The sequence below is a fragment of the Haliotis rufescens genome, unplaced genomic scaffold (genome assembly GCF_023055435.1).
Source record: "Haliotis rufescens isolate VD_foot unplaced genomic scaffold, xgHalRufe1.0.p SCAF_2, whole genome shotgun sequence".
Lineage (NCBI taxonomy): Eukaryota > Metazoa > Mollusca > Gastropoda > Lepetellida > Haliotidae > Haliotis > Haliotis rufescens.
In genome coordinates, this window is record NW_025963890.1 from 42988779 (window position 1) to 43012939 (window position 24161).

The following is a 24161-nucleotide window of genomic DNA, read 5'->3' on the forward strand; positions in this document are numbered from 1 at the left end:
GTATCCATGTTAAACTGCGGCATGTTTTCTTATTGGCTAGCACTATTAACCGGCGTAACAAGTACAAACGGCCACACACACGTGCACGCACGTCGTTATATTGGTGATATATTCTGTAACACGGACAGTTGACAAAGCATGACTGTTGTGACATGTCAATATAACACTGGTTATAAAGCTGTATGTCCATGAATGGTCAGTTGTCATCTTGGTTTAACATAGGACGCTGTCGTCGACAGGGTGACCCATTGTCACCGTATATATTTATTCTCTGTGCAGAAATACTAGCCAATATGACAAGACAGACAGAGAGACAGACAGACATGTTTATTCAGTAAAAGGCCAATGGCCAAAAATACAGACATGTGAGCATGACATTTACAGGGCACATAATTTATCATAAATTATTTTGTGAGCATAATGCTGACGATATGGAATTAAAACTTGATGGTAGTCAGTCCTCCTTTGTGTCATGTATTAGCTCTCTTGATTGATTTGCCAAAATATCTCGTCTGAAGATTAACTATAATAAAACTCAAGTTATCTGGCTTTGCTCCAAGTGAGGTTGTTAGGAAAAGTGCAAAGATGATTTGCCTATTAGTTAGAATCGAGAAGAGTTTAGAATTCTAGGAGACAAATGTTGCACAAATCTGGAAAATATGGTTCATTTGAACTTTAAAGACATTTTTTTTTAGCTAAAACAGATTATGAATAGGTGGATGAAACGGATAGTTATACCAATTGGTAGGGTGGCAGTAATTAAATCCTTGTTGATTTTAAAACTCAATTATCTATTGTTATCACTGCCTGATCTCCGGAATGATTTTCTTGTTACTTTAAACGATATTCTTTTTAAATTTCTTTGGAGTGGTAAACGAGACAAAGTAAAGAGGATTAAAGTTTGTCAACCTGCTAAGCAAGGGGGCTTAGGTATGGTGAATTTTTTTTCATACGTAACATCTCTTAAGGACACACGGATAAGGATACTTGTGTCCTTAGGTGATCAAAATTGGAAGCACCTATCTAAATCTACAAACTCTATCGTTATTAGTGTAAATTTGGTGAATTTGGTGTGACTTTCTTTGAGAGAAAAGCATCTTTGATAAGTAATGAGTTTTGGAAAAGTTGTTTTCAGTCATTTATAGTGCTTGATAAGAAAATCAAGCCAGAATATTTCAGTAGTTTTTTAACTGAACCATTTTTTTCATACCCCTAATATTAAAATTAAAAGGAAATCATTTTTGTTGATATACTGGTTTGGGAAGGGTGTCTCCCAAATTATAGACTTGGTCAAGGCTAATAAGGAGTTTCTATCATATGAGGAATTTAATGTAACGTATGGTATTTGTTTATCCTATGTAGAATTTTATGGTGTTGCAAAATTCTATATTTATAGACGCAAATTCCAAAATACAAAACGTTATTTTCATGTTTATAAAAAGGAAGCTTTTTCACGATACAACATTGAAAAAGATATTTCTTTCAAGACAGGTAATCAACAGAAATTCCATGGTGCTTGAATGGTGTATCATAAACTTTTCTAAAATGGCCCAGTCGTCTAAGGCGCCGCGATTCGCTGTGCACAGTTGCGTCCCTTGGGCACGCCAGAAACCTATGATTGTGGGTTCGAATCCCGGTTCGCCCCGATTATATGCTAGGTTTGTCAGCACCATACCCGTGCTCGTGGGTTTCACAGAAGTGGTAAACGTCTGAGACCTGCATCACTTCGGGCTTTCCTCCCACATTAAGCCGACACGCCGCGATATAACTGGAATACTGTTAAAAGCGGCGTTAAACCAAACTCACTCACTCACTCATTTCAAAAGGAGAGTTATTGCCCTTTGGAACAAAAAGATCGCCCATTCTGTGATTGAAACAAACACACAATTTTTAGATGTGTCTTTCTTACAGGCACCATTGACAAATTTCGAAAAAAACATGGTGTGTATGTGTGCAACTTTAAGTTTACGAATACGTGACAATATTATTTACAGCAGACAGACCCCGTCAGCAACATATTTGCACGGATACGAAATGCGACGAATCCTATGCGTCAGACATGGTCTGTTGCGTGGGCACGTGGCGTCACATTTCTAGACAAGGTGACCTCGGGCTTTATAAATACATAATCAAGTACATATGTAGACATCGAGGTTCACGAGATCAATCAATTACATACTCATCAATTAGTTCATACTGACCCGAATAACTCGCATTTAATGGCCATTAATGAAACACGACAGTTATTCTGACATTTCTATTGGAGATTCCAACATCGATAATGTGTTTAAAAGGAGCAGATAATTACATATATTAGGACATTCAGAGAAAAGGAAGAAACACAAATACGTATGTTGCATGCTGAATATCTGCATATTTATTTAAGTATTCCTGTGATGCGTAATATGGGTCGCCACACATACATGCGCAATTCAATAGTTGTCATAAAACGTGTGCCGGGGTAGGGAGAAACGTTATAATATTTTCTGGGAACCGCCTTAACCCGAATTCATGGGTATGTCGAACTATATCGAGTTATCTATAGTTCAAAACAAGCGGGGGGCGGTCGGGTAGCCTAGTGGTTAAAGCGTTCGCTCGTCACGCCGAAGACCCGGGTTCGATTCCTGACATGGGTACAATGTGTGAAGCCGTGATATTGCTGGAATATTGCTAAAAGCGGCGTAAAACCATACTCACTCACTCAAAACAAGCGGAATGACTACACAAGACAACAGTACAGATAAGGGTTTATGCCGGGGCATTTAAGGATTCTGTTCTTAACGCAATATCAGGTTAAAGATGTTTTACAGTATATCTTGTAAATGCTCTCCAATACTTTTTACACGCACGCACGCACGCACGCACGCACGCACGCACGCACGCACGCACGCACGCACGCACAATAGACTATTGAAGAGAGCCGGGCATTCATTGCTTGCTGAATAGTACATAGCATTTGCGACTGTCAGGACTTCAAGGTCCGCTCGTGTCCGTTTGTACAATGGACAGCAAATAATGCCTAAAAAACAAACAAACAAAAATGAGGAACACAAGAAATTATAGAGACACTTCGTTAACACCCAATACTTGGGACAATCGAAAATATATCGAATTGCATACAAACGGAATGACTTTACCCAACTCTAGCCCTGACAGATTCTGACATAAGTTTAAATCGTCTTAAACGATATATCCACTTAATGGAGTTCGTGTTAATGGGGTTTGCCGTTATTTCCTTTACATAACTTAATGGGTAAATTTGGAACATTGTAAGTAAATAGTTAGACCCACCGCCTCCCTGTGTAAATCTGTCAGGAGAGTGTGAAATTAACCAATGATATTAATGCACTGACTTGCCAGGTGATATAGAAGGGAGGCAACTGCCGTCTCGCATGAATGCCCTTGCACTGATTACTTATCATTTAACGCCATGGCTAATTATTTCTTCCTCTTTCGACGCTTGGCGAGGTGAAGATCTCGTCGTGCAAATATGAAGTTCATCTGCCTTGTATCATTCTGCTTTGTGAATACGGTCCTGATATATACGGTAAGTGGACGTTTCTAGGTGCCTCGTAGATGGTAAAGTATCCTTATAACGTCATATAAAACATTTAAGATATATACTGTTTTATTTCTCATTTTGATTGTAATCTTCGTCAGCAATATTTGATGTACATTAATTTTACAATTTTACATTTCCATCCTGTGATGTATTTACTTCGTCAAAAAGTAGCGGCGTTCGTAGACTAACATCTAGTCTCTGAAATGAATATATCTTTCAGAAAAAAAGTTGTTAAATTATCTTAGTAAAGATATAATAAAAAGGAGCCAGAGACTCCCTTCATTTTCAGATTTCCTGATACTCCAGTAATCTAGACTTGCCAAACATTATAGACTTGCATTGGTTGCATTGGATATTTGTTATAGGGTCTGTATGACAGACTACGGTATTCGCACACTCTTCTGGATGTAACTCAGGCCATGTATGACACAACACAGTAGTGATACGTACTTATTTCTATTTATACTGGGGTGGGATAGCCTAGTAGTTCAAGCGGTCGCTCGTCACAGTAGAATTTATCAACTATGTTTCAACAGATTATCATTTACCATATTGCAAGGTACGCCTCTACGTAGTGTTTCCGTATTTATGTTGTTGTTGTTGTTGCTTGTTGTTTATGTCGGCGGTCTTTTATAAACGAGTTTGGACCAGACAATCCAGTGATTAACATCATGAGCATCGATCTATTCAATTGGGATACGATGACGTTCATCAACCAAGTCAGCGAGCCTGACAACCCGATCCCGTCAGTCGCCTTTTACGACAAGCATAGTCGTCTCTTTCGGCAGACCTATTCTAATCCGGATCTGAAAAGGTCTTGTGTACATGTTAAAATGCCATATATTTTATGGAAAGTCTGAAAACCTAGCGATGACTTAAATTACCAACAAATATTGGCGCTGCTTATATCTATGTATATTCAGCATTGTGTGTTACTTAAAATATTTGAAAAAACACTCGATTCTTTCGGAATGACATATTAAACTATGGTAATATGAAAAAATCGATTCTTTAATATTACTATAGTTAATCTGTCATGGAAGGATATATTAAACTATAATAATATGAAAAAATCGAGTGATTTTGAACTTCTTAAGCATGACATATTAACTGTATTAATATGAAAGGATCGGATATTCCTTAACTTCTATTGAGTAGTATATATTCAAAATAGAAAAGAAAACACAACGATGAACAAGCTCTGAAACACGCATCCATAGAGTGAATGATGGTACTAATGAAGCATGCTGGAGAACGAAGACAACGCTGTGTCTTGTTTTAAGGTTTGAATATATAGGATGTGCACTCGAAGTGCTACATGCATAAACCTTTCACTCTCCCTTCTAAACCAGACCACAGACGGCGCGAGCATTCATCACAAGAAACACGAAGGTAGGTACCTGCTGCAGTCAACTCCTAGTTGGGCATAGATGGACCCACAATATGATTAAAAGTGGACCGACCATTAGGCAGTCTATTTTATAGTCCTCTAAACTGAGTCACCTGAGCAGTTCAAGGTCAAGGTTGTAACGCAATCTATGATTTATGATTGATGTTATTGACGAGGAACCTATCCAACCTTTTTCTGCACCTGTAAGCGTGTCTTTATAATGTGTTTATGCATACATTATAGGTTTAAATGTAGCTATAATAGTATTCCCGTGAAAAAATAATATTGTCTCAATTTAAACATGTAACCCCCCCCCCCCCCCCCCCCCCCCCCCCCCACACACACACACACACACCACACACACACACACCCACCCCGTCACGAGATTATTACGAATTGAAGGAATATCTTATCCCAGTGAAAATGTTTGCGAAGGATATTTTTTCCTCAGCCTGCATCTTACTAACACTGGAATATTTTCAAATATGAATACAAACTGCGTTTATAACGAACACGTTTATAACAAACTGACGGATATAACGAAATGTGTTTTGATCCCGTCCATTTGCTGTATATATGTTTATAACGAACTACGGTTATGATGAACTAAAATTAGTGGTCCCTTTGAGTTCGTTATAACCGTAGTTTACTGTATTCTTACTTGCATGCTTCACAGTCAGTGTATCGTTGTTGGTACTCTTGTACTCAATCCTGTAAATGTCCGGTTAATGTTCTTGTATGGATTCTCTCACAGACGAAGTGTTCACAGCAGACATCCGTGTCCATGGAAACCCGCGTCTCCATGACGAACTCGTCATACACGTGACGACAGATAAGCACGAGCATCAAGTGACAGTGAGCCGAGTGACTCATTCCGTCTTTGATCATGACACAGAAGGATTCGTCGTCTCGGGCGATGATGAGGGAAATACAGTTTTCGACATGCACAAATTACCGGTAGGGATACATTTTTATACTGTGTAGTTTCTTGTATAATTTGCCTTGGTTTCTCAACTTGATGTGTAATGTGTCTGTACCCTAGCCTTGAACGACCAATAGGTTCTTTACCGTAACTCACGACTTCTTGAAACAACCACTTATAATTGTTTATATGTACCTTAAAACAGAGGGGCACGGGTGGCCCAGTCGTCTAGGGCGCCGCGATTCCATCTGCAGAGTTGCGTCCCTTTGGGCACGCCAGGAACCTATGATTGTGGGTTCGAATCCCGGCTCGCCCCAATTATGTTTCTAGGTTTGTCAGCAATATACCGGGGTTGTGGGTTTCTCCGAAGTGGTAAATGTCTGAGACCTGCATCACTTCGGACTTTCCTCCCACGTTAAGCTGACACGCCGCGATATGACTTGAATACTGTTAAAAGCGGCGATAAACCCAACTCACTCACTCACTTTAACCCAGAAGCACTTATAAATGTCAGGTACTTTAACCCAGAAGCACTTATAAATGTCAGGTATTTTAACCCAGAACCACTTATAAATGATTTGTACCTTAAATTAGAACCACTTATAAATGTTATGTATCTTACACCAGAACCACTTACAAGTTACATATTACATATTACAATTTCAGCTGTACACATATAAACGAATATCTTACTTGTTCCAAAGATGTTATATAAAATTTCTAATAATTGAAACACGCCCATACCCCTACATATCCGGGTCGCTTGTGCTTCCAAACAGGAAGTAATATGAATTGTTTGATAGGCATTACTTAGAAGTTGACGATGACAAAGTAGACACAATTTATGGATAACAACTTATTTTATACCGTAAATGCGACGTTTGGGTATAGATCCTTATGCTTGACAACGGTATAAGGATCTATACCGAAACGTCGCCTTTACATTACTAAAGAAGTTGTTATCCACACAATTGTGTCTTGGAAGTAATATGGTTGATCAAAACGTATTGATTGGTTTGTTTGTTTGTTTGTTGTTTTACGCCGCACTCGGCTATATTCCACCTATATGACGGCGGTCTATAAATAATCGAGTCTGGACCAGACAATCCGGTGATTGATATCATGAGCATCGATCCATGCAATTGGGATCGATGACATGCTTCAACTAAGTCAGCGAGCCTGACCACCCTTCCGTTTATCGCCTCTTACGACAAGCATATTCGCCTTTTACGGCAATCATAGGTTGCTGAAGACCTATTCTACCCCGGGTCTTGAGGAATCACTGATTATAATAATGGAATTAAGAGTAACTCAGCTCTCATGGAGACTTACTATGTGTTTCTGTGACGTCTTCCAGGGCCATGTTCAGGATCATGCCAAACAGTTCTTCAGCGACATCAACGACGGCACAATCATCAGCGTCATCCACGGCAGCAAGGGAGACGTGCACGTGGTCCGTTGTTTATACGTTTTAATACAACACCGTAAATTGCAGGGTTTCAGTAGTTAAAGAGCATGCTTTCTACAAACATCAAACAACTTAAGCAATATTATGAGTGCATGGTGAAAATACAGAAGGTAAAGTAAGGTGAAATGGGGTTTAGGTCACGTTCTACATTGCACTTATATAGCGATGTGCATGCACGTGTGTGTGTGTGACTGCTTGTACAAGTCCGGACTTATGCGGGGTTCTAGTGTTAACCCAGTGAGATACTTTGCCTCAGTTCAACACCGAAAATTCCCGCAGTCGTTATGCCTCTACCAGAGATTTTGATGTCATTCTCACCCGCCCCTCAAACACCATGCAGGTATCTTAACCGTTATTCCACTGATGTAACAGTATGTTAAATATCTCTGTTCTGTGTATGTATGTTTGTCATCTGGACCCACTTGCACAAAGCGATCTTAGCGCTAAGACTACTGTAAGCCTATGTTAAAGTATGGGAGTTACGATCATCTTAGCGCTAAGATCGCTTTGTGCAAGTGGGCCCTGCAGTTTATGGTAAGTACAGATGATGAATAAGTAGGAGTGAATTAAATGGAATTTGTATGTAATATAAAGGCGCAATTTAAGAAAACAAATGCGAGTAGTCTCTTCAGTATTATTATTCTATCGTAACAATAACAGCCGTTAAATAGGCGTATTATGAGCGAAATCCGAGCGAAAATGTTTAATTTTGTAAGACGGGTATAAGTGACGTGGTAATCGGTAGTGAAGTCTGTAATCCCTATTCAACAATGAAGGTAATTCATCATTGTTCTCAGGAGGGCATTTTGAACCACATCTACATCATCGCTCCGCCCGGGTCCCAGAGACGTCATCGACGAGCCTTGAAACCAGACAGCCACACCCTGTACAAACAGAACAACACACGTGAACGTTCTCCAGACTTCCTAGAAGGTAAGAAGGAAGGACCCTAGAAACACTGTAGAGAGTTTACCCCAGACTTCCTGGAAGGTAAGAAGGAAGGACCCTAGAAACACTATGGAGAGATTACCCCAGACTTCCGGGAAGGTAAGAAGGAAGGACCATAGCAACACTGTAGAGAGTTGACCCCAGACTTCCGGGAAGGTAAGAAGGAAGGACCATAGCAACACTGTAGAGAGTTGACCCCAGACTTCCGGGAAGGTAAGAAGGAAGGACCCTAGAAACACTGTAGAACTTGATGCGAGTGTTTGATTAACCAGGAGTCGCATTGAGGAACCCTCTATGAAGATTCCGAGTTAGAATAGATCCCCAGCAATCTATGCTGGTCGTAAGAGGCGACCAAATGGATCGGAGGGTCAGGCTCGCTGACATTGCTGATGGCCTACCATTTTACCCCATCAGCGTGGATCGTTTTCCATGATATTAATCTCTGGATTGTCTGGTCCAGGCTCGATTATTTACAGACCGCCGTCAAAAAGCTGGAATAGGGCTGAATGTGGCATAAAACAACAAACACATGTCAGAAAGTATCGTCCAGATTCATGCTGGTTTATATACTAAAGTAATAAATAATTCACCACAAATCTCATCTATTGCAGTTCCAAAGATCTTCCTGGACAAGTCTAGATGGGTCGGGTCGTTCACCCAAAAGCCGACGGCACAACCATGGTCCATCCACAGAAAATATTTTGGAAATTTTCTTCCTACTCCGCGTCTGGCTCCTGTCATCGGTTCAAGGTCATTACATGGTCTCCAACAGGGCAACTTCCGCCCTGTCCCAAACACCAACCCACATTCTGCTGTTGGCGCTTCCCCTCGCCCCAGACGCAGACGACAGTCGTCACGTGATCCAGCTGTTGCTGAAGTGTTGGTGATCATCGACAAGGAGATGTTCAAGAGCTTCAACTTCAGTATGACCGAGCTGGGCCTGTTTCTTCTGCACTTCTGGCATGCGGTGGGTGGCTGGCGGTTTATTCCTCATATTCATGTCATTTACTTTGACTGTTTGGTTAAGAGTTCCAATATTCTGATGTTACCCTCCTGAGGAACTTAACAACTAATGTTAAAGACGCTGTCGATCAGTGTTTTCCTTGCTTTTATCGAGGTGTTTTATCTGAGTTATGTGTCCGATCTTGACAATAAGGATGTGGTCTGTCGTCTGCTGCTGATACTCGAGATGAACAAAAGAGCGCAATATTGGAAAAAATAATAATGTGAGGATAATGAAGGGAACGCAACAGTGAGAACCTATGCTTGAAAACGCATTATATTTAATGAGAGCGTCAAAGTGGGAACGCAATAATGAGAGCGTAATACTAGGAACGCAACAACGAGAGCGTAATACTAGGAACGCAAAACTGGGAACGCCATCCTGAAAAAGCAAAAGTGGGAACTCAAAACACAAAATACAAAAGTGGGAACGCAAAACTTGAATACTCATTGGTCATCGTGAAAAAATATCCCCATCTTCTTTAAGACACATTCGTACTTAAACACCTCACCATCCCATGCCTCGTCATTGAATCAATGACCAGGGGGTCGTCTCATAAAGGGTTTTGTTAGAAAATGTGTACCTGTTTGTAGGAATTTTTTTTCCGGATATAGTCTGATCTCAAGCATGCAAACGTGACATGTTTAACCTTAATACTGATATATGCCATCAACTTGACTTCAGGTCGACTTCAAGTTTCGTACTCTCCCCGACCCCCAGATCAGACTGAAAGTGAGACAATATGGAGCGTTTCAGGTACGTTTTGCACGTGATATTTCTGTCCAATATGTACATTATTATTATTATTATTATTATTATTATTGCTATTAACCATGCTTCATTTATGTATTTCAAGGGAACACTTCGACGGCTGTACGTTGATTACTTTTAAAGCTTGTGTTGATAAGAAATATATCTTTAGAGTAAATGAGACTTGATAATGATATGATTAAAATGGAAATCTTTATCGGCTCAACGTCGTCTATCTGAACGAGGGGCGGTCGGGTAGCCTAGTGGTTAAAGCGTTCGCTCGTCACGCCGAAGACCCGGGTTCGATTCCCGACATGGGTACAATGTGTGAAGCCATTTCTGGTGTCCCCCGCCGTGATGTAGCTGGAATATTGCTAAAAGCGGCGTAAAACCATACTCACTCACTATCTCGATGAATATCAAGAACTAAAAACTTCGCGGGTGAGCTGGATAGCACGCCTAGAGTTTACCGCACTCAGCAATATCCCAGCTACATGACGGTCCATGCAATTGGGATACGATGACATGCGTCAACCAAGTCAGCGTGCCTGACCACCCGATCCTGTAAGTCGCCTCTTACGACAAGCATAGTCGCCTTTGACGGCAAGCGTGGGTTGTTGAAGACCTATTCCGCCCCGGATCTTCACGGGTCTTCACGGGTCTTCACGGGTCTTCACGGGTCTTCACGGATGCAGTGGAATAAGTAACTGGTTCATCCTCGCGTTGCTCCTGTTCTCTAAAGGCAGCCTTTATATGTCTGCAGTTCGGCCAGTACCAGCCGTTTATAGAGGAGAGCCGGATTGACCAGACCTCCAAGCAGATCTCACTGTACGACACTCTCACGGCCTTCAGGAACTGGATGAAGAAATACGAGAGCAACACAAACTTTGTCAGGCACGACATAGCCGTGCTGCAGACAGGGTAGGTGACGTCCATGTTGTTCAGTCAGACACGGCGTCGTCGTGCTGCGGACAGGGTGGTCGACGTCCATGTCATTACAGTCAGACACGGCGTCGTCGTGCTGAAGACAGAGTAGGTGACGTCCATGTCGTTACATTCAGACACGACATCGCCGTGCTGCAGAGAGGGTAGGTGACACTCATGTCGATACAGTCAGACACGGCGTCGTCGTGCTGCAGACAGAGTAGGTGACGTCCATGTCGTTACATTCAGACACGACATCGCAGTGCTGCAGACAGGGTAGGTGACGTCCATGTTGTTCAGTCAGACACGGCGTCGTCGTGCTGCAGACAGGGTAGGTGACGTCCATGTTGTTCAGTCAGACACGGCGTCGTCGTGCTGCAGACAGGGTAGGTGACGTCCATGGCGTTACATTCAGACACGACATCGCAGTGCTGCAGACAGGGTAGGTGACGTCCATGGCGTTACAGTCAGACACGGCGTCGTCGTGCTGCAGACAGGGTAGGTGACGTCCATGGCGTTACAGTCAGACACGGCGTCGTGGTGCTGCAGACAGGGTAGGTGACGTCCATGGCGTTACAGTCAGACACGGCGTCATCGTGCTGCAGACAGGGTAGGTGACGTCCATGGCGTTACAGTCAGACACGGCGTCATCGTGCTGCAGACAGGGTAGGTGACGTCCATGGCGTTACAGTCAGACACGGCGTCGTGGTGCTGCAGACAGGGTAGGTGACGTCCATGGCGTTACAGTCAGACACGGCGTCGTGGTGCTGCAGACAGGGTAGGTGACGTCCATGGCGTTACAGTCAGACACGGCGTCGTGGTGCTGCAGACAGGGTAGGTGACGTCCATGGCGTTACAGTCAGACACGGCGTCGTGGTGCTGCAGACAGGGTAGGTGACGTCCATGGCGTTACAGTCAGACACGGCGTCGTCGTGCTGCAGACAGGGTAGGTGATCAGAACCTTATTTATTTCAGGCATCAATAAAAACTGTTCATATATGGTACATTTGAAAGTACCCTTTCAAAGTACCAGACTGTACAAACAAGTGATATTATCCGCCGCTTCTATTAATGTTCATGCAATGGGTATATTAATGGCGATATACTGAACGAAGTCTAAATCCGGGCACCTGTTCTTTTCGCAGCGAGGACCTGTGTGAGAAGAAGGACAAAGGCGAATGCTCCAAACAGACTTCCGGTGAGTCTACGCCATTTCTACGCCGTTGTTTTTCTGGCAATTTATGAACAGACTTATATGGGTTTGTGTTTGTAGTTTAACTCCAGCAACATTCCAGCTATATGACAGCGGCATGTAAATAATCGAGTCTGGACCAGATAATCCAGTTATTGATAGTATGAGCAACACTGCACGCCATCAGGGAACGATGACCCGCAATCAACCAAGTCAGCGAGCCCGACCACTCGGTCCATGAAGTCACCACACGTATATACTCCCCCACGGCATAAGTTAAAACACGAAGGAAAACTGAATCATATACAAGCTGGTCTTGTTCCTACTGAACGTGGGTTCGATCCCCGGCCGCGTCATACCAAAAGACGTTAAAATATGGTACTTGTTGTTACCCTGTCTGGCGCTCGGCATTAAGGGGCTAAAACAAGGACTGGTCGGCTCGGAGTCAGTATACTGTGTCTGAATGGGGTATTCATGTTAAACTGCGGCATGGTATCTCATAATCATGGCATGGTATATAGTGACCTAGCACTATAAATCGGCATCAGTCCGGACTAGTACAAGCAGACACACACACACACACACACACACACACACACACGCACGCACGCACGCACGCACGCACACACACACACACACACACACACACACACACACACACACACGTACATGCGCGTCGCTATATAAGTGCAATAATCTTGGACGCGACGTTAAACCCCATTTCACCTCACCTCACAGAACGAACTTAAGAGTTCACGTTTCCCGACTGCGCCAAGACGGGTATTGCTTCCATCGAAAGAAGGCTTGTACAGTGTTAAAGTTTTCTCTTATCAGGAATTGGTTTCGTGGGCGGCGCGTGCATCTCCGCGCGGAAGTTCCCCGGCTACACATATGACGTGGCCATCAGCGAGGTCGGCAAGAGCTTCAAGGGCGTGCTGGTGACAGTTCACGAGATCGGGCACCTGTATGTATTATGTTAGTTGATACAGTTCACAAGATCGGGCACCTGTATGTATTATGTCAGTTGATACAGTTCACGAGATCGGGCACCTGTATGTATTATGTCAGTTGATACAGTTCACGAGATCGGGCACCTGTATGTATTATGTCAGTTGATACAGTTCACGAGATCGGGCACCTGTATGTATTATGTTAGTTGATACAGTTCACGAGATCGGGCACCTGTATGTATTATGTCAGTTGATACAGTTCACGAGATCGGGCACCTGTATGTGTTATGTTAGTTGATACAGTTCACGAGATCGGGCACATGTATGTATTATGTCGGTTGATACAGTTAACGAGATCAGGCACCTGTATGTATTATGTTAGTTGATACAGTTCACGAGATCGGGCACCTATATGTATTATGTTAGTTGATACAGTTCACGAGATCGGGCACCTGTATGTATTATGTTAGTTGATACAGTTCGTTGATACAGTTAACGAGATCGGGCACCTGTATGTATTATGTTAGTTGATACAGTTCACGAGATCGGGCACCTGTATGTGTTATGTTAGTTGATACAGTTCACGAGATCAGGCACCTGTCTGTATTATGTTAGTTGATACAGTTCACGAGATCAACACCTGTATGTATTATGTCAGTTGATACAGTTCATGAGATCGGGCACCTGTATGTATTATGTTAGTTGATACAGTTCACGAGATCGGGCACCTGTATGTATCATGTTAGTTGATACAGTTCACGAGATCGGGCACCTGTCTGTATTATGTTCGTTGATACAGTTCACGAGATAGGGCACCTGTATGTATTATGTTAGTTGATACAGTGCACGAGATCGGGCACCTGTATGTATTATGTCAGTTGATACAGTTCACGAGATCGGGCACCTGTCTGTATTATGTTAGTTGATACAGTTCACGAGATCGGGCACCTGTATGTATTATGTTAGTTGATACAGTTCACGAGATTGGGCACCTGTATGTATTATGTTAGTTGATACAGTTCACGAGATCAACACCTGTTTGTATTATGTCAGTTGATACACTTCACGAGATCAGGCACCTGTCTGTATTATGTTAGTTGATACAGTTCACAAGATCGGGAACCTGTATGTATTATGTCAGTTGATACAGTTCACGAGATCGGGCACCTGTATGTATTATGTTAGTTGATACAGTTCACGAGATCGGGCACCTGTATGTATTATGTCAGTTGATACAGTTCACGAGATCGGGAACCTGTCTGTATTATGTTCGTTGATACAGTTCACGAGATCGGGCACCTGTATGTATTATGTTAGTTGATACAGTGCACGAGATCGGGCACCTGTATGTATTATGTTAGTTGATACAGTTCACGAGATCGGGCACCTGTGTGTATTATGTTAGTTGATACAGTTCACGAGATCGGGCACCTGTATGTATTATGTTAGTTGATACAGTTCACGAGATCGGGCACCTGTATGTATTATGTTAGTTGATACAGTTCACGAGATCGGGCACCTGTATGTATTATGTTAGTTGATACAGTTCACGAGATCGGGCACCTGTATGTATTATGTCAGTTGATACAGTTCACAAGATCGGGCACCTGTATGTATTATGTTAGTTGATACAGTTCAAGAGATCGGGCACCTGTCTGTATTATGTTAGTTGATACAGTTCACGAGATCCACACCTGTATGTATTATGTGAGTTGATACAGTTCACGAGATCGGGCACCTGTATGTATTATGTCAGTTGATACAGTTTTCGAGATCGGGCACCTGTATGTATTATGTTAGTTGATACAGTTCACGTGATGGGGTACCCGTTTGTATTATTTTAGATGATACTGTTCACAAGATCGGGCACCTGCATGTATAATGTTAGTTGATACAGTGCACGAGATTGGGCACCTGTATGTGTTATGTTAGTTGATACAGTCCATGAGATCGGGCACCTGTTTATATTATATCAGTTGATACAGTTCACGAGATCGGGCACCTGTATACATTATGTAAAGGCTCAGTTCCGTTTCTCATGATAACATCTTTGTTAAAAGAGGCTGGTTCCACCTTGACCAATGGAAAAACCGGGGTAGGGTCAAAGTACAAACGATAGATTCTGAGGTAGGGTTGTGGACAATTACCAACTTGAGGGACGCTACTGACAAAAATGTATAAGTATTGTGTTTCGATATTCGTAATGTGTGATGATTGTGTTAAACAACAACTTTGGTAATGTTGCGTCCCCGGGGAGAGTCAAGGTCAAGGGTCAAGAGTGAGAGAAAGTGAATGAATGTTGTTAAACTATATCACGGCTTCCCGTAATAACTATCTCTGGAACAGACAGATCATCAGCAACAATCCGATATTGTCCGACCCATACCACAAGCATGACATACTGGAGACTGATTTTACTCGCATTACCATAGGTTATCGTGGGAAAAGTCTACAAATATAATGTGAAATCAGTACTGACTCACTTTAATTTAACTGGACGTAAGGCATTTTATCTTAGTATTGGGGGTACTGGTATCCCAGTAGTCTAAAGCGCCAAACATCGCTGTACAGAGTTGCTTCCCTTAGGCAGGCCACAAACCAGTGAGCGTGAGTTCGGATCCCACGTTCGCCCTGATTTTGTTTCTAGGTTTGTCAGCACCTTACCCCTGGGCACATGTGGTAAATATCTAAAACCTGCATCACTAAGGGCTTTCCTCTCACATCAAGCTGACACGCAGTAATATAACGGAAAAAAATGGGGGTAATGGACGTCGAGTTAACGAATCCGTTGCACTACATGCTACGACGGTCGTAAATGATATACTTTCACATTAATCAACTGCGTTATAGCATTGTGAAGGCCCTGTTCCTTTTTGTCAGTGTTGGCAGCCTCCGTGGTCTAGTGGTAGAGCGTCCGCCCGGCGAGCGGAAGGTCGGGGGTTCGATCCCAAGCCGCGTCATACCAAAAGACTTTGAAAGATGGTAATTATTGTTACCCTGCTTGGCGCCCGGGATTAAGGGGCTAAAACAAGGAATGGTCGGCTCGGAGTCAGTATACTGTGTCTGAATAGGGTATTCATGTTAAACCGCAGCATGGTATCTCAGTGCACTATAAATCGGCATCGGTCCGGACTAGTACAAGCAGCCACACACACACACACATGCATGCATATATGGACGCTATGTTAGTGCAATAATCTTGGACGCAACGTCAAACCCCATATCACATCACCTCACTTCTGGTTATATCCATCCATGGGGACACGGGTGGCCCAGTCGTCTAAGGCGCCGCGATTCGCTGGTTCGAATCCCGGTTCGACCTGATTATGTTTCTAGGTTTGTCAGCACCATACCCGTGCTCGTGGGTTTCAGCGAAGTGGTAAACTTCTAAGACCTGCACCACTTCGGGCTTTCCTCCCACATTAAGGTGACACGCCGTGATATAACTGGAATACTGTTAAAAGCCGTGTTAAACCCAACTCACTCACTTATATCCATCCATATTGCCCGCAGACTGGGTTCACATCACGACGGCGAGGGTAACAGCAAGGCTTGTTCCAGCAAATCCGGCTACGTGATGAGCTACCAGAGGGACAACGCCTTCAACTTCAGCCGCTTCTCGGACTGCTCCAAGACCAGCATCAAACACTTCCTGAGCAGGTGCAGTATCCCCTTAGGTTACCGCGTACCCTTAACTCTCCATCGTTTTCTTGTCACAATGGTTATGTCCCGAAGGTAATCTATAAGGAAACACATGCATATGTAATCATACCTCGGGAACAGCATCCCTTAACTACCCCGAACATGGTTATTTGAGTATGACATTTAAGTCATGTCTTAAACGTCACTTTTTCATTTTTCTTTTTACGAATACGACTGACTGTTAAAAAAAGCCACAAATGGAAATTACATTTAAAATGTTATATTCCGCCCGCTTTATCTTAAAAAATACAAACGGTACAACTACAAATGTGAAATAGTTACCTGTTTACCTAATACTTTATCATTGTTTATTATTGATCTCTGGCCCCTGTAAACACAACCACAAAGTTCAATAATTATAATTCATTCAGAATATAGGCCTCTCAGCTCATAATTCTCAATACAAGCAGTTTATGTGATAAATAATTATACATTATCGTAATTTCCCCACACAGCACGTGGTACTTCCAGTGTACACGTGGTGGCAGGATGTAATGTATGCCTGACTTATCCCACCCACCACGTGGTACTTCCAGTGTACACGTGGTGGCAGGGTGTAATGTTCGCCTGACTTATCCCACCCACCACGTGGTACTTCCAGTGTACACATTGTGACAGGGTGTAATGTATGCTTGACTTATCTCACCCACCACGTAGTACTTCCAGTGTACACATTGTGACAGGGTGTAATGTATGCTTGACTTATCTCACCCACCACGTGGTACTCCCAGTGTACACGTGGTGGCAGGGTGTAATGTATGCTTGACTTATCCCACCCACCACGTGATACTCCCAGTGTACATATGGTGACAGGGTGTAATGTATCCTTGAGTTATCCCCACACAGCACGTGGTACTTCCAGTGTACACATGGTGACAGGGTGTAATGTATGCCTGACTTATCCCACCCACCACGTGGTACTCCCAGTGTACACATGGTGACAGGGTGTAATGTATGCCTGACTTATCCCACCCACCACGTGGTACTCCCAGTGTACACATGGTGACAGGGTGTAATGTATGCTTGACTTATCTCACCCACCACGTGGTACTCCCAGTGTACACATGGCGACAGGGTGTAATGTATGCCTGACTTATCCCCTCACAGCACGTGGTACTTGCAGTGTACACATTGTGACAGGGTGTAATGTATGCTTGACGTATCCCACCCACTACGTGGTACTTCCAGTGTACACATGATGACAGGGTGTAATGTATTCTTGACTTATCCCACACAGCACGTGGTACTCCCAGTGTACACATGATGACAGGGTGTAATGTATTCTTGACTTATCCCACACAGCACGTGGTACTCCCAGTGTACACGTGGTGGCAGGGTGTAATGTATGCCTGACTTATCCCACCCACCACGTGGTACTCCCAGTGTACACATGGCGACAGGGTGTAATGTATGCCTGACTTTTCTCTCACAACACGTGGTACTCCCAGTGTACACATTGTGACAGGGTGTAATGTATGCTTGACTTATCTCACCCACCACGTGGTACTTCCAGTGTACACATTGTGACAGGGTGTAATGTATGCTTGACTTATCTCACCCACTACGTGGTACTTCAGTGTACACGTGGTGGCAGGGTGTAATGTATGCTTGACTTATCCCAACACAGCACGTGGTACTTCCAGTGTACACATTGTGACAGGGTGTAATGTATGCCTGACTTATCCCACCCACCACGTGGTACTCCCAGTGTACACGTGGTGGCAGGGTGTAATGTATGCCTGACTTATCCCACCCACCACGTGGTACTCCCAGTGCACACATGGTGACAGGGTGTAATGTATGCTTGACTTATCCCAACACAGCCCGTGGTACTTCCAGTGTACACATTGTGACAGGGTGTAATGTATGCTTGACTTATCTCACCCACTACGTGGTACTTCCAGTGTACACGTGGTGGCAGGGTGTAATGTATGCTTGACTTATCCCAACACAGCACGTGGTACTTCCAGTGTACACATTGTGACAGGGTGTAATGTATGCCTGACTTATCCCCTCACAGCACGTGGTACTCCCAGTGTCTGCGGGAGACGTCCAGTGACGGGTACGACTTCCCCAGCACGCTGCCAGGACAGTACATGACCATCGAGGACCAGTGTCGCTACTACGTGGACGGGACGCCATGCTCAGTATGTATATCCTAACTCAAACAAACGCTTAAATGCACATTGTCAATGCGACGCCTGTCATGTAAATCCAATACTTGAGTAACTCCCGGAAAACGAGTTTAGCTGACATCTATCTCGAATAACGACCCACCTTTGGATAAAGTGTTCGTCAATATTAAGTCTCAGGTTCGATTCTCTTCATGTAAACCCATTCTTACTGTCCCCGACCATGATGATGCTAACATATGTCTTAAAGCGAGGTATGTATTGTCGTCACTGTGATAGTGATCCATCCTCTACATGCTTTTACCCGTGGTTATAATATTATTAGTAAATGTGTTATTTTCTCCTGTACATATTTTATATGTTTAATATCATATATTTTCTTTTTTTCACATTTTACTTCTAATCAGCTGTGCAAAATGAATTTCCCCCGGGATAATAAATTCTGTTCTGCTGTGCTTTGCTGTGCTCTGTTCTGTACTGTTGATCTGGCTAATGTTAGCCTGCCTATTGCAACGGTGTAGTATATCACGTGTACCTACAGGAGAGGGCCTACCCGCTGTCAGAGCGATGTGAGCGGCTATGCTGTGAGGCCAAAGGTTACAGGATCAAGCGGCGGGAACCGGCTGTAGATGGCACGGACTGCGGAGGAGACAATGTGAGGATTTTTAATATCTTACAATCTCCATATTTCTTGGAATTGACTTTGTTAATAAGCATTCTTGTTCCTTGTCTGGAAGTTAAAGTCAGTCCCTGCTGTGGTAATCACAGTAAATGCAGTAGAACCATCAAAATTTGAAATCTGTGCGGCCCTCGTTTGGATTTCCGTGTCAGAATAGGTCCACAGCAATCTCTGCTGGATAGATCGGGTGGTCAGACTCGGCGACTTGGTTGATTGCGTGTCATCATACCCCGACGGCGTGGAAAGTTGCTCATAATATCAATCTATGGTTTGTCTGGCTCAGACACGATTATTTACAGGACGCTATCATATAGTTGGAGACCCGTGAAGATCCGGGGTAGAATAGGTCTTCACCAACCAATGCTTGTCGTAAGAGGCGACCATGCTTGTCGTAAGAGGCGACCAGTTGGCAGTTTAAAACCGTGGCATAAGGGTTTTAAATGTCATAAAATTCCGAGGGGAAGTGTTTTATCTAACTTATAAAGAAACGTTTTACATTTATCAACCTTTTTTATGTTTCAAACATACTTTCCACGAACCTTAGGAAACGGACGTAAAATATCTGTTGCTGGCGTATGACATTCTTAAAAGCATTGTGATTTATCGCATGGGTACACTCACTGGGCTACAGATACTAAGGTTGCGTGTTCGATCCTCGAGAATATAAAGAAAACATTTGTCATTTGATTGTACATTTCATTACATTGTGTTCAAAAGCAAAATAAATTTCTAGCGAGAAACATTAATATGTTACAATCATAGGAAGTTGTATTCATTAATTTCCCTGCATATTATGTAAAATCCCGGGGATATTATAACATCTCTGTATATGAGATTTAACCTGACTGGAGAGCAATAGGATGACGTCACTGGAGGTTTATAAGCCGAGGTATCCCTATTTAGAGATGAGCGGGGAGCCGATTAAGTCCCCAATGTCGCTAGGCCTTCTGCGAGGAACGTCTTAAAGATAAATGGGGTTAATGGACGTCGAGTTAACAAATCCGGTGCACTAAATTCTACGACAGTCGTAAGTGATATACTTTCACATTAATCAACTGCGTTATAGCATAGTGAAGGTCCTCTTCCTTATTGCCAGAGTTGGCAGCCTCCGTGGTCTAGTGGTAGAGCGTCCGCCCGGCGAGCGGAAGGTCAGGGGTTCGATCCCAAGCCGCGTCATACCAAAAGACTTTGAAAGATGGTATTTGTTGTTATCCTGCCTGGCGTTCGGCATTAATGGGCTAAAACAAGGACTGGTTGGCTCGGAGTTAGTATACTGTGTCTGAGTTGGGTATACATGGTAAAATGCGGAACGTACCTCAGTGGGCTAGCTCTATGAAATTGACATTCTCCCGGAAAAGTACAAGCAGCCACACACACACGCACTATATACAGTGAACTTACGTTTAAAACGAACACACTTATAACGAACTGAACGATATAACGAACCTATTTCTGAGTCCCGGCCATTTGTTGTATATATGCTTATAACGAACTACGGTTATTACGAACTACAATTAGTGGCCCCTTTGAGTTCGTTATAACCGTAGTTTACTGTATTAGTGCAATAATCTTAAACGCGACGTTAAACCCAATTTCATCTCACCTCAACTATTGCCATACAGAGCAATATCGGCTGATCATGCGGTAACGGCCAAGTTTTGACAGAAGGAACACAGGTCGCTTGTGGTGGAATAGATCGTCAAGCTATACACCCGGGTTCCATTCCGACTATGAGTAGATTATTAAATGCAATACATGTATGATGAAGACATTTTGATCTTCATCAGCTAAAATCTACTTTGTCTTTCTTACTAGCACAGAGCTGTTTTCCATATTTCTTCTTTATATGTGTGTGTAACTGCAGAACGTCTTGCTTTTTTTCTCAGGTCATAACTCCATTCTCATTAGGGGCGGCCGGGTAGCCTAGTGGTTAAAGCGTTCGCTCGTCACGCCAAAGACCCGGGTTCGATTCCCGATAAGGGTACAATGTGTGAAACCCATTTCTGGTGTCCCCCGCCGTGATATTGCTGGAATATTGCTAAAAGCGGCGTAAAACCATACTCACTCACTCACTCGCCCCATTCTTCTTAAATCAGTCTATTGGCTGTTTGCATTTAAGAACAGAACATGGTTCTTCAGAAATGTTTTCACTGGTCCTGTGTTTCAGGTGTGTTACAATGGGGAGTGCGTACCGAAGACTGACATAAGGCCTTAATGGCTGGAGATTGCTATACACAAGAAAAGAAGAAGAAAAATCATTAGCTGTACGGTTAATTCTTTCATAAAAATGAATATTTAAAGGCATATTTGCTTATGTTCGCTTATTTCTAGTACCTGTGATTTGTATATTTGTATTTACCTGTTCCAATTATCTTAAAAATGCAGTTATTATTAATACAATCAAAATATTTCATTTTAATGATATTACTGTAATACTATTTACGTGACCTATACATAGATATTTGTTTAGTTTGGCCACACATTATCGAAAATGAGAACATTGTAAATTAAAGATATATTAAGTCATAGATCAAGAGATTTTTTATTGATATTGTCCTTCATGATTCCCCAAATATTTTCAATTGGGTTCCGGTCCAGACTGTAGCTGGACCATTCCAGGAGTGTAACATTAAACCATTGAACCATTTCTGAGAATGCTTTAATTTTCTCTATGTTTTGGATCATTGTCCTTCTGAAATACCCATCAATCAACATACAAGATGTGTGCTGTTGGAAGGAGATGTCCTTGTATAATATCACTGTATATTTTACTGGTCATGTTACATTCCAACACCTGTTTCTGTACCTTTGGTCCACATTTTTAAGCAGATTGCATTTAGACACAATGAGCTTTCATCTGAGAACATAACATTGTCCCTACTGAAATTTCTATTCTCCAAACTCCAGTTCAAACGTCGCTCAGGTTTTAGAAATGGTGATGGAATTCCTCGTGATTTCTGCTATTCCATTGCATGCAAATGCGTTCTTATTGTCTCTTTAGAAACATGAACTGTTCTCCTAGTAATCATTTCATGCCTAATATTTTCTATGCTATGCGCCTGTTTTTAGACGCTAATTTACCAAGTCTTTCTATGGCCTACCTGCTCCCTTTTTGTGCTCAATTCCATTTACACTATCATTATTCTTCAAAACACAGTACACAGTTGATAGTGGAATGTATGTTCTCTCTGTAATGACGTGTGTGCTGATAAGTCCTTGATTGTATAATACAAATTGTTATATACTTTAGTGTGACATACTGAGTTTTCCAAAGTTGAGAAAGGAGATATTTTCATTGCAGTGAACATTACACATGATATTTCATTACTGTGAACATAACACTTTCACGGAACTTTTGTCATACAAGAGTTACCTTCCCCCCAAATTGTCTCCCTTTCTCGTAAGTGTCTGGCCCTTACAAAAACTGTCGACTTCCTTTATATGTTCGTTCCACATTGACAAGGCCAAACGATGACAGATAGCCATTTATGGAGTTTAAATCGCTCCCGGCCGTTTGTTATTCTCTTGAAATACTTCGAGATAAACTGTAAAGTTTTCATATAACTCGTCAATCGAGAGTGTTCGTTTCGCAAAGCGCCATTTTTGTTACTTGACCAGCGTGTATTCTTTCGCTTCCAACAGCGGTGTCGTAGTTTTCAAGATTATTTTTGGTTAAAGTTGATTTTGTATTTAATCTATCTATATGTATGATACAGAATTTTCGTACCCTGAATATTGTTTGATACTTTGCTTTATATTTTAAAGATTTTGCAAACACGAAACTACTTTTTTAGTCGCAAATACACGGGGTTGTGAACCGTCCGTGTGTTAGGTAGGTAGAATTAACGTTTCAAGGTTTTACATTTGTAATGAAATAATTTAATTATCCTGTAGACAACTACACAAAAAGTATATAATAAATAGGATTTTACATGTGTCTCGTGAAATATGTTTCTCTCATCTCGTTTCCCCACTCGTGAAAATATATCCTTTCACCCGTCAATCGATGAGAGAAACGTGATACTTCAGTCGACGCATGAAATGTCGCTAATATATTCTTTCTTTTTTCCCGAAAGCTGCCATTTCCAGTGGTCTTGTTTGCCGTCTTCAAGCTTGTCAAACTCCTCACAGCGATATCCCGTTCGCAGAGCTCTCTATACCGCGAGTGTAACGAAGGTGTCACGTGCTGGGGAGGAGCTTGCCAGCTTATTTTCCAAGGGAGACAACTCTGGTCATACTTTATATACATGACAAGCGGAGTTGTCTCCCTTGAATCAAAGTCAGAATAATTTCTTCACAAACCTTTGATCTAGTTAATATTGAAGCCGTAATGGTTTAAAAATTCTCAATAATTTCTGGTCAACCTATTACCTTTCTTTAACCGAGACTGACAGTCGATTATTGAGCAGGGAACATCCCATGATTGTTGTACTTCTTGAGAAGTGTGCACCAACAATATCACCTGACAAGAGTCCTTGTAATCTTTGTGAACAGTTAGCTGTGTTCACGTAAGTTTCATCACAGCAGTAAATAGTCTGG

General features: G+C 42.5%; 1 protein-coding gene across 1 annotated transcript; it reads left to right on the forward strand.

The window, feature by feature from the left end:
• The first annotated feature begins 3457 nt into the window (after positions 1-3457).
• LOC124149387 (A disintegrin and metalloproteinase with thrombospondin motifs 18-like) lies at positions 3458-24161 on the forward strand. The gene is made up of 14 exons (XM_048400015.1): positions 3458-3547; positions 4915-4954; positions 5707-5909; positions 7232-7327; positions 8140-8275; positions 8902-9257; positions 9978-10049; positions 10807-10964; positions 12113-12165; positions 12994-13123; positions 16623-16769; positions 18832-18958; positions 19485-19598; positions 21790-24161. The coding sequence occupies exons 1-14, from the start codon at positions 3491-3493 to the stop codon at positions 21835-21837; spliced, it is 1737 nt and encodes a 578-aa protein (XP_048255972.1). The 5' UTR covers positions 3458-3490; the 3' UTR covers positions 21838-24161.